The following is a 10,789-nucleotide window of genomic DNA, read 5'->3' as shown; positions in this document are numbered from 1 at the left end:
GTGGCACCGGCTGGCTCGGTGCGAGGAGCTTCCGGCGGTGGCGTTGGCGTGGTCTTGGGAGAAGGGGGAGCGTCAGGCGCGTCACCCGGGTTGGAGCTTGCCGGCGCGGAAGTTTCCGGCACGACTCTGGAGGGGGAAGACGCCTTGGTCTTCTTCTTCTTTCTTTTTGGGACGGGAGGAACCAAAGGTTCCGCCCGCCCGGCAGCTTCTTCTTCGGCGCCGATGTTGCTGGCGCCGGTGTCCTGGTTCTCAGGAGGGGAGATAAGTTCCTCCTCCGCGCGGTGATCTGGAGGTGTAGGGGCCGCGCGCCCCGCACTTGAAGTGCCTCCCAGCGGGGAGGCAGAAGCGTTGCCGGCGCCAGATGGTGCCGGGCTTGAGTGAGGAGGAGGGGTTGAGGTCCTCGCGGTACCCTCAGAGCCCTCAGGCCTTGGGCCAAGCTTGAGCGCAGGGCTGAACGAGAGAAAAAGGAAAGAGTTGGAACAAAACAATCGGGAAAAGAACTTGGTAAAAACAAAACAAGCAGAGAAACGGGAACTTACCCAGAGGAGGTCGGCATCTTCTTGCCCTTGTAGCGCCTCACGCCTGCAACCTTCCCCGCAAAGGCCTCCGTCCGGAAGCGCTTGGAAGGAGGGGCCTGGCTTGAACCGGCGTCAGATGTCGGAACCTTGTTCTTCTGGCCCTGGGCCACGAGCTTCTCCACAAACTCGGGGACCGGCCTCGGCCTGCAGGGGGCGCGTGCTCGTGGATCTGCGGGTTGGAGCTAGCTGAGGGAATATCTACAGAGGAACAATAACAAAAAGTATGAGAGATCAAAAGGGGAACTACCTCAAGCAAAGTTAGATCGTCGGAGGAACCGGATGCCTCAGGTGGGGATTTACCAAGGCGCGAAGTTTTCGTCCGGCCCATCTTCAGGTCCTGCCAATGAATGTAGGGGTCCGGGTCTACCGCGTCCAGAGCGCGCTTCCGGCAAGGGCCTCGCCGATCCGAGTCGATGCGAGGGAAGCGGTCCTTGGCCTGAAACAAATGATAAGAAGGTTAACAACAGCATAAAAGTTACCGGTAAACCGACCCGAGTTGCGCAATCTCTTACTTCTTGGGTCGGAGGGTTAGTGGAACTGAGAGGTCGGAGGCCCCATTCCCAGTCGTCCGGCATGGCAGTCTTGCAGATCTGCTTTGCCTTGAGGACTATATCCTCCTTGCTGAGAGGAAGGCCGGTGATCTTCGTAGGATCACCGGGACCGTACATCTCACTCATCTTGTGAGCCCGGCGCTTAAGAGGAAGCACCCGGCGCGAGATGAAGGTGCGGATGATATCGTCGGAGCAGATGTTAGTCTCCTTCATCAGATGCTCCATGAAGCGTATCACCCGGTTCGTTTCGACATGATCTGTCCCCGGGTAGTAGCTCCAGTTGATCTTTCTGGACGGCGCCGGATTAAAAGGTGGCAGATTGATGAGATCTGCGGCGCCGTCGTTCTTCACATAGAAGAAGGTCCCTTGCCATAGCCGGCATGACTCGAGACCGGAAAACTTGAAGAAGGGGCTCCCTTGGAGGGAGCCGATGATGCAAGACCCGCATTGCACGGGGGGTTTGGGTTTAGGAATTTCCTTGCCCTGAACGGAATTAATCCGCAGAGCAAAGAAACGGGCAAACGTCTCACGAGTGGGACGGATGCCGATATAAGCCTCCATGAAGGTGGCGTAGCAGGAAAGATAGAAAACGGCATTGCCGGGAAGATGGTGAGGTTGGAGTTGGTAAAAATCGAGGAAACTACGGAAAAACTCGGAAGCGGGAAGGCCGAAGCCGCGCTCAAAGTGAGCGAGAAAGACAACGAACTCACCGGGCCGGGGCACCGGTTCGATCTCGTCGCCTGGAAGCCGGTAGGATACTCCTTCCGGTATCCTCCTGGACCGGTAAAGCCAGTCTATCTCGTACTGGGAGACATCGGAGCCTCTCCAGGTTCCGCGAGTGACACTGGAAAGATCTACGGCGGAGGTTTGGCTAGAGCTGCCGGCCCCTTGGTCGTTGCCGGCATCAATGTCCATCCGGACAAGATCGGAAGACAGTCCGTCAGAGGACTTGCTATGCCGGCTACTAGAGGAAGATGTAGAAGAAGATGCAGAGGAAGACTCTTGGCTAGACATGGGATGAGACCCGAAAAAACACAATCCCCACAGTCTACCCCTGCGCGAGGATCTACGAGTAAGAGAAAAAGCAAAAGAAAAGAGGAAGTAAATATACTACCGGCCCAAGATCTAGAAAGCAAGCAAATAGGGGGCAAATGCAGATTGAACCTAACCTGAGGTAGCGGAGTTGTTGAGGAGGAAGTTCGCCGGTGGAGCGGCGAACTAGCGGTTGCCGAGGAAGTCCGGCGACGGAGAGGTGGAGAGGAGCTTGAGGAAGCACTAATGCCGCGGTCGCGAGAGGAGCACCGCGAGGATTCTCCGCGCGGCGAAGTTCGGCGACGTCCGGCGGAGTAGCAGCGGAGATTCGCCGGGCGGCGGAGCTCGAGCGACGAACGGAGAGCAACGGAGGCGCAGAGGATGAAGAACTCTGTGCGCGAGGAAGTGGGGAATGCGAAGAAAGGAAGAAGAGGGGACGGTTCCTCCTTATAAAGGAAGAGGGAGAAGTGGGCCGAAAACTGCCGTACCGTGACGGTTCACTCCGCGGCCCGCGACGGTTCGCTCCGCGGGCCACCACGTGGCGTAGGGATACACGCGAAGAAACAGAAAGCCACAGGGAGGCACACACGGATCCGGAACGGCGGCCAGGATCAGCTGTGCAGCAGTTATTGCGGGCGCAAAAGTCGAAGGGAAGTGACCCCTGACACTGGCGCGTCAGTTACAGTGCGCATGTCACTGACAGGTGCGGGACCCGAGAAATTCTCGACTTCGCCGAGGAGATGTTTAATGACCGAGATACCGGAGGATAAGATACCGGAGAATGCCTTGCAAAGAGAGAAAACATGAGTCCGGGCAAAGATGCCGGATCCAAGCTAAGCGCCGGAAAGATTAAACCGGTATCCTAAGACAAGAGAACCTGGCATGGTCTGTTGGATAGAACCCACCAGGCTATACCAGCTTCGGGGACTAATGTTGGGGGGATGACCCCCGGTATGCCAAAGGCATGCCAAACCGGATGGTTTGAGCCATCAAGATACCGGTTTAATGTTTATACCGGAGTGCAAAGATAAATGTTTTGCTAAGTTAAGCCAGGCCGGTATCCCCAGAGGGGTATACCGGATCCGGATGAAAAAGACACCGGGCGAACAGCAAGAAGAGCATGTCGGCAAGACTGGTCAAAGATTCTCTTCAGAGCTAGAGGACAAGGATGAGCTAAGCAAAGTTGCTTTAATCGAAGCCCTGGCGCCAAAGAGAGGGATGACGCTGAAAGAAGCCGGAGGACGTCAGCTTCCCTGATTAAAGAAGACCCCGGCGTCATCTATGATTAAAGTTACTTTGTAAAGTAGTTTGTCCAGTCAAAGATGCCATTAGGGTTTCTTGTTCTGTAAGCCACCCTCTCCCCTATATAAGGAGAGGGGGCACCCCTGTATTCGAGATATTGGAGAGATTAGAGGATCGATCCTTAGAGGAACCTTGTAACCGAAAGCCTGTACCATGTTGAGATCAATGAAGATATGATCTAGAGCAGAGTTCTTCCTTGTGTGTTTCTTCTTGTATCCCTGCCTTTGGCTGTGTTCTTGGGAAAGCATCCGGAAGTTCATCCCATCTAATCACAAACCCTCTCCCGAATCCTCTAGCGTCCATTCGGCCCCAACTCAAGCCATCCCATGGCATCTGCTCGTTCACCACGACGACAATGCTCTCCGTTACTAGTAGAGGCTCTGGCCAAGTTTTTGCTTGTAACTCCAAGAGGGAGTATTTATGCTCGATAGTGGGTTCATGCCTCCATTAAATCTGGGACAGTGACAGAAAGTTCTAAGGTTGTGGGTGTGTTGTTGCCACTAGGGATAAAACATCGATGCTATGTCTAAGGATGTAGCTGTTGATTACATTACGCACCATACTTAATGCAATTGTCTGTTGTTTGCAACTTAATACTGGAAGGGGTTCGGATGATAAGCTGAAGGTGGACTTTTTAGGCATACATGCATGCTGGATAGCGGTCTATGTACTTTGTCGTAATGCCCAATTAAATCTCACAATACTCATCATAACATGTATGTGCATGGTCATGCCCTCTTTATTTGTCAATTGCCCAACTGTAATTTGTTCACCCAACATGCTTATTCTTATCGGAGAGACGCCTCTAGTGAACTGTGGACCCCGGTCCATTCTTTTACATCGAATACAATCTACTGCAATACTCGTTCTACTGTTTTCTGCAAACAATCATCATCCACACTATACATCTAATCCTTTGTTACAGCAAGCCAGTGAGATTGACAACCTCACTGTCACGTTGGGGCAAAGTAATTTGGTTGTGTTGTGCAGGTTCCACGTTGGCGCCGGAATCCCTGGTGTTGCGCCGCACTACACTTCGCCGCCATCAACCTTCAACGTGCTTCTTGACTCCTACTGGTTCGATAAACCTTGGTTTCTTACTGAGGGAAACTTACTGCTGTACGCATCACACCTTCCACTTGGGGTTCCCAACGGTCGCGTGCTGTACGCGTGTCACCCGGCTATAGTCTGGCTATAGCCGGCTATTTAAGGACTATGACACCTTTTAGCGGGCTAATGGAGTTAGCCGCACCATGCGGGAAAGGCTATAGCAGGCTATAGCCGGCTATTTTAAACTATCCGTTAAACACACCTCCGATTTACCCAGATTTAGGACACTAGCAAACTCTAGCGATCCTATGTCATGCTTGTCTGATCTTGTTGATGTAGTTCTTGAAGGATGACGATGACGATATGGCTTGTCGGGGAGAGCCCGATAAGGTCATTAGAGGACCGGAAGAGCTGCAGTGAGAAGTATCTTTCCATAGACGCATGATATCACTGTAATCCAACCCTTTGCCAGGGGTATTGCCCTCCTTTTATAGGCAGAGGGGATGGTCTGAGCTGTCAGCATCCGCTCACCAAACGTTCTAACACGCGTGCTGTCTTATAACTAGAAGGATCTTCTGCCGATGTGTTGTCGTCCGTGTAGAATGACTAATCAGCATGACTTCAGCCGAATAACGTCATAAGGCCTAGCTTCGTTCATGCTGTAGGCGCCAACGTCCATCGTGCAGGGCGTGCCATGTGCGCCCAGGTTCTGCTTCCTCCTTCCCACGAAAAAGGTAGGAATGGACGAGTGGCCCGACAAGGTCTGCGATCATGCTGGGGATGTTGTGGGATCCCCAGTCTCCACGGGCTCGACAAAAACTATGCCCCGGGAGGGAGAGCGACACTGATAGGGATTCCATCATTCAGTCCGGGAGACCTGGTTCTAGGATTTCTCTTGGAGTAGCCCGAGTGAGTAGACAACGATTGCAATGATGATGCCTTCACCAATCGTTGCTGCCATGTATAAGGCCACTGCCCTAGTATCCTCGTGATGCAGGCTGAATGCACGAATGGAGGCGTTCGTGTGCCACGGAGGTGAGCCAGCACGACGTGCTTGAAGGAGCAGCCTGACTAGGTCCATCTAGGCCCATATCTGGACCAGCTATAGTCGCGCCACCACCATCCGCACGTAGTCACGCCGTCGAGCCATATCACGGCCGCTAGTGTACATAGTTGGACGAATCCCAGCCCCCACCCCTAGATGAAGAGGCAAGAAACTTAAGCTAAATTGCCTAATTAACTTACTAAAAAGGGATTTATGTGGGATAAGGGATTTATGATAAAGTGGAATGCAACTTAAGATAAAGTGACAAAATTAACTTAGTTAGGCTAAAGTGTGAAAGAACTAAGATAAAACTATTAATAAACTCAATAAGATCAAACAAAGAAACTTATGATAAAAGTGTAAAGCAACTTAAACTAAAGACCCTAATTAACTCAATTAAAGTAGGAAACCTACATGGCTACATGTACATTAATTCATCGGTGAGATACAATTTGAACCAAACTCAGTCATATGGAGGACTCTTCTTGGGGCGCGGGGATGCACAAAAACATCAACCTTGCATCATATGCAACAAGAGAGATCCTTAAACTTGAGCCTAGACCAAGGTGCACCCCTATTGATGTCAAATTATATATGCTAATTAAAGGGGGGCGGGGTATTTGGAATCCCGAAAAATTCCTAATAGTTTGTTTAATTGTCTGGGTTTCTATGGGATAAGCGTGAGATATCCCCACAAATTCTCATATTTTTTCCTAGATTAAAAAAATCTACATCATATTAGTGCATTTTTTTGGAAACGATATTTGAGAGGATCAGATTAGAATATGAGATTGGGTGAACATCAAATCCCCTCTCGTTACCAGACCTCCGAGGTAGAAATATGAGAGAATTAAACAAGGCGTGAGAGTGAGGAGAAGATCTTCTAAAATATCACAACACCATAGGATGTGCTGTGGGATTTTAAAAATGGGACCAGCTAGGACTAGCCATAGTAGCATATTTTTATAGAAGAAGCCACTCGGGTGAGATACCATAAATTTGATCCTGACAGGATTCGAACCCTAGTTAGGGGGGATGTACCACTGTAACCCTACCACTAGGGTTCTGCCTAGTTCTGGTGATGTGGGATCTTGAGAGTGAGCTAAAGGAGGATCCGCTAAAGTATCACAATGAGGAATTTTCTGTTGCATTTGGAACAATGAGCTCAAGAGAAGCGGAAGTTCGTAAGGATCATGAAGAACCTTAGGATTAGTGTTGAGTTCCACTCATTCGTGAAACTCATCTTCAAGAGTGAAGGCAAGGTGATCACCATGAGGGAACCGATTCAGTTCCACCATTTCCGGGACAGAGTTTGTTCCTGTGGCGGCTACATGTAGAGATGGTGACACACATTTGCAATGCTCTCGCGAGTTGGCGTAGTATTTTCTTTGCAACCCTTGTTGCTAAACCACATGCGCACTAGCAACTTTTGGAAGAGAGTGGAGGCAGTGTTGTAAAAGTACGCATATGTTTAAACAAATACCCCATCCGTTCAAATGAATAAGACGTATATCCTTTTCAAAAAGTAAAGCTAAGGAAATTGTGACACTTTTAGAAAAACCTATTAACAACCAAAACATTAGATAGTTTTCATATGAAAATATATTTCATGATGTCTAACGATATTGACTTTGTAGTGATTGTAGTGTGCATGCTAATAATTTATTCTATAAGCATGTCAAACTTCACATAGTTCTATTTCAAAAAAACCTTATCCACTGAAACATAGGTAGTATTACCAGGGATCTACATAAGGAATATAACCGGTCTCGCATTACACATTCTTGAGACAGAAAAAACCGATCTCATCATCAAGCCATTCAATCTCCGCCGGTGATCTCAGCACCCACACACACAACTCCTCAACACCGACGAGATCCATGCCTAGCGCACAACACACTGCTCGAGTTGATCGCCTCTCTTGTTTCCTCGCCGATAAATGAAATCAAAATGAATTGAGGGGAGCATGATAGAGAGGGAAGCGACGCTCTCCTTGCCACGTGTCTGGTGTGGCCAGGCTTTTGGCCACGTCAAAATCAAGCTTGTGATAGGTCGCGGTATGTAACGCATCAGACAGCCAGGAAGTGAGGGCGATCAAACCGGCCAATCTGCACCTTTTACCAGTTGAGTTAAGAAAAACATTTGCTTCTTTCTTAGTGCAAAAGACACTACAGGAATGACGCAAGGCACCGACGGCCAGAAACTCTCGGCGTAGCCACGTTGGGTCGTCGGCGTAGGCTACGCCTAGGGCAGCCATCGGTGTAGCTCCTCGGCGAAGGTCCTCTTCGGTAGAGCCACGTGGGCCGTCGGCGTAGACTCGTCCCTCGGCGTAGCCCATATATGTCGACGGTGGCCGTCGGTGTCTAGACCCTCGGCGCAGGCCACGCCATCCGTTAACTTAAAAAAATATTCAAAATTTTGATTCTCAAATTTTTTTAGTCTCTCACATAAATCATTTTAACTCTAACTACACTTAATGTTAGGTTAAATTACACTCATGGTGAAACTTCCCAATTTATTCACTCATCCTCACATTATTTCAACCCTAGCACGCTTAACATCTTCCTTCTTTCCTGTTGAGCTTCCATGAAAGAATTGAAAAATTGCCGATAATACTACCATATCAATCCTATTAACTCTTAGACCGTGATATCACAACTCTTTATTATTTTGAATTTTTAACAATTATTTAAAAAACATCAATGGTTAAGTGATAACAATCTCTATGCAGGATGCAATTATTAATTTATTTATTTTAAAAAATATAAAAAAATCCTAAATTTCTGGCAAAAACTAAAATCTTCATGTTTTCATATTTTCATTTGGAATTTTGAGGATCTAAAAAATGGAAACCATGTGAATTCGGATGTAACTTTTTTCCCACGATCAATTTGATATATTATACATTGTTCACACGTCGTATGCAACTAGAAAAGCCGTTTTAGCGATACATAACACAATTTTGAAAAAAAGGTCAAAATTCATTTTTGTTAAATTCTCTTGCAACTAGATGACATAACACATGGACATCTCGAAGGATTTTATGTTTTGAGTTTTTTTATTATTTTGTGCCATTCAGTGAAACCTAAAAAGGCGATCCACGGAGGGAGGTGTGTGGAGGGAAAAAAAGTTCAAGGCTATGCCGAGGTTGGTCGTCGTCGTAAATAAAAAAGGGGAGGAGGCTATGCTGAGGGTATCCGTCGGCGTACCTGTGACTCCGTGGCAGCGCCATCACTGCTTAACTTTGTTGGGCCGTACGCACAAGGCTACACCGACGGCCCGCGATGCGCCGAGGGTAGCCGTCGGCATAGCGTTTCCTACGCCGAGAGCGTTGCTATGCCGATAGCCCTTTTGGCGGGCTGGCCTGACCGGCCCAGCCCATATGCCGATGACCCCGTCTTTTAGCCGTCGGCGCCGTTCGGGTAGTGACACGCGCATTCTTCTTGTCATGTTCGTGACGAAAAAACAAGTGGGTGCCAATAATTGATCTTGGCCGACGAGGCAACCACTTCCTGCTACTTTTTCATCCTCCTTACTCACGTTGTCGATTTCTTATTCATACGGCATTATTCGCACAGAGAAGGGATCGATCTAGCAACGAGTACTATGATGAAATTTCTGATGATTTTTTTTCTTGCCAATCTGAGAGACAAGACGACACGCCAGGGTCCTAACCGATTGGATGAAGATCGGCATCTCTTATCTAATAAACTTGTTTTCTCCTCTCTGGCCGGACTCCAGTTGCATCTTGTTTTTCTCTCCGCGTAGACGACGGTCGAACAAATCTGTGTACCTTTTGTTGCGTGCACGTCGTTCCCACGAAATTAAGCCCGGCAAATGCATGGAATATTCCCCGTTAATTAGACCGGATGCGTATTCCTCCGATCCCCATTAGTACCTTAACACCGTACGATTGTATATCCACGTCGCGTGTTCTTGTTGTTCTCGAGAGAATCGATCATGTTATAAGTAGCTGCACGCTAGCTGCAACAACAATTCATCACCAAAGTAAGCGAAGAAGATGAAGATCGTTGCGCTCTCGGCGGTTCTGCTGCTGCTCTGTCTCGTCGCCGTCTCCTCGGCGGAGGAGTGCGATTTCTTCTACCTCGTTCAGCAAGTGAGTAAAAATCCCTTCATCAAGTTAGAGCCAGAAGATCGCATCTTGTGTGGAGTTTAATCTAAAGTTTGCAAGATCGCTTCCAGAAAAGGAGATGAATCTGATGATACTTGTTTGGTTTGTAGTGGCCTGGATCCTTCTGTGACACGAAGAAGGGGTGCTGCTTCCCGGACACCGGGAAGCCGGCGACGGACTTCGGCATCCATGGGATGTGGCCCAACTATGCCAAGTGCAAGACACGGGGCGAGGTCGGCGCCGGCGCCCTGGAGATGGTGACCAAGCGGAAGAAGAAGTGCTGGCCGGAGTTCTGCAACAACGGCGAGCCCCTCAAGATCGCGGCGATCACGGACCTGCTCAAGGGGCTGGACGCCAACTGGCCGACGCTGGCGTGCAAGAGCGGCAAGAGCTTCGAGTTCTGGAGCTACGAGTGGAAGAAGCACGGCACCTGCTCCGGCCTGGACCAGCACGGCTATTTCTCCGCGGCGCTGGGCTTCAAGGCGCAGCACAACCTCACCGCCATCCTCGCCGGCGCCGGGATCGCGCCGTCGGACGAGAAGACATACTTCCTCAGCAGCATCAGGGACGCCATCAAGGAGGGGACCGGGTTCACGGCGAACCTGGAGTGCAACAAGGGCGCCGCCGGCGAGACGCAGCTGTTCCAGGTGTACCAGTGCGTCGACCGCGCCGGGAAGAAGCTCATCGACTGCCCGCTGCCGATGACGGGCAACTGCAAAGACAGGGTCCAGCTGCCGGCCTTCTGATTAAATTGACCAATTCTTGTTGAGCCTCCTACCGTCGCCGGCTGGATTATCAGATGGATGTACCATTGTGATATTTTACAGATTCGGGTATGGTATCGTAGGTGAATAAGAGTCGTCCATTTTCGTGGGATCCAAAGGTCCATATGTATATACCAGTGTTAACAGTGCGAGTAGTAAAATTATTACTACTCCGTACTAGTATCTCCTCGAGGGTAAGATCAAAAGAACCTCTGCAACAAATTGCTTACTCTGAGGCCATCTCCAGGAGCCGACGCATTTTTATCCGCGGACATCCGTTTGTGTTGCCTGCCGGACACGAAAATGGTCGTGTCTCCGTTTGCGTCTGGGGTGGC

General features: G+C 49.5%; 1 protein-coding gene across 1 annotated transcript; it reads left to right on the top strand.

Annotated features, from left to right (window-relative positions):
* Positions 1-9,345: 9,345 nt before the first annotated feature.
* Positions 9,346-10,564, top strand: LOC127332037 (ribonuclease 1). The gene is made up of 2 exons (XM_051358294.2): positions 9,346-9,675; positions 9,801-10,564. Exons 1-2 carry the CDS (start codon positions 9,580-9,582, stop codon positions 10,434-10,436), a joined length of 732 nt encoding a protein of 243 aa, XP_051214254.1. The 5' UTR covers positions 9,346-9,579; the 3' UTR covers positions 10,437-10,564.
* Positions 10,565-10,789: the final 225 nt, after the last annotated feature.

This window comes from Lolium perenne, chromosome 2 (assembly GCF_019359855.2).
Source record: "Lolium perenne isolate Kyuss_39 chromosome 2, Kyuss_2.0, whole genome shotgun sequence".
Lineage (NCBI taxonomy): Eukaryota > Viridiplantae > Streptophyta > Magnoliopsida > Poales > Poaceae > Lolium > Lolium perenne.
Note: the sequence above shows the minus strand (reverse complement) of the source record. Positions and strands in the feature narration are given on the sequence as shown.

Excerpts from the sequence above, each read along its gene's own strand:
- LOC127332037 (XM_051358294.2), top strand. The coding sequence starts at position 9,580 with ATGAAGATCGTTGCGCTCTCGGCGGTTCTGCTGCTGCTCTGTCTCGTC. Across the intron at positions 9,676-9,800 it reads TCTTCTACCTCGTTCAGCAA|TGGCCTGGATCCTTCTGTGA; the intron begins GTGAGTAAAAAT and ends TTTGGTTTGTAG.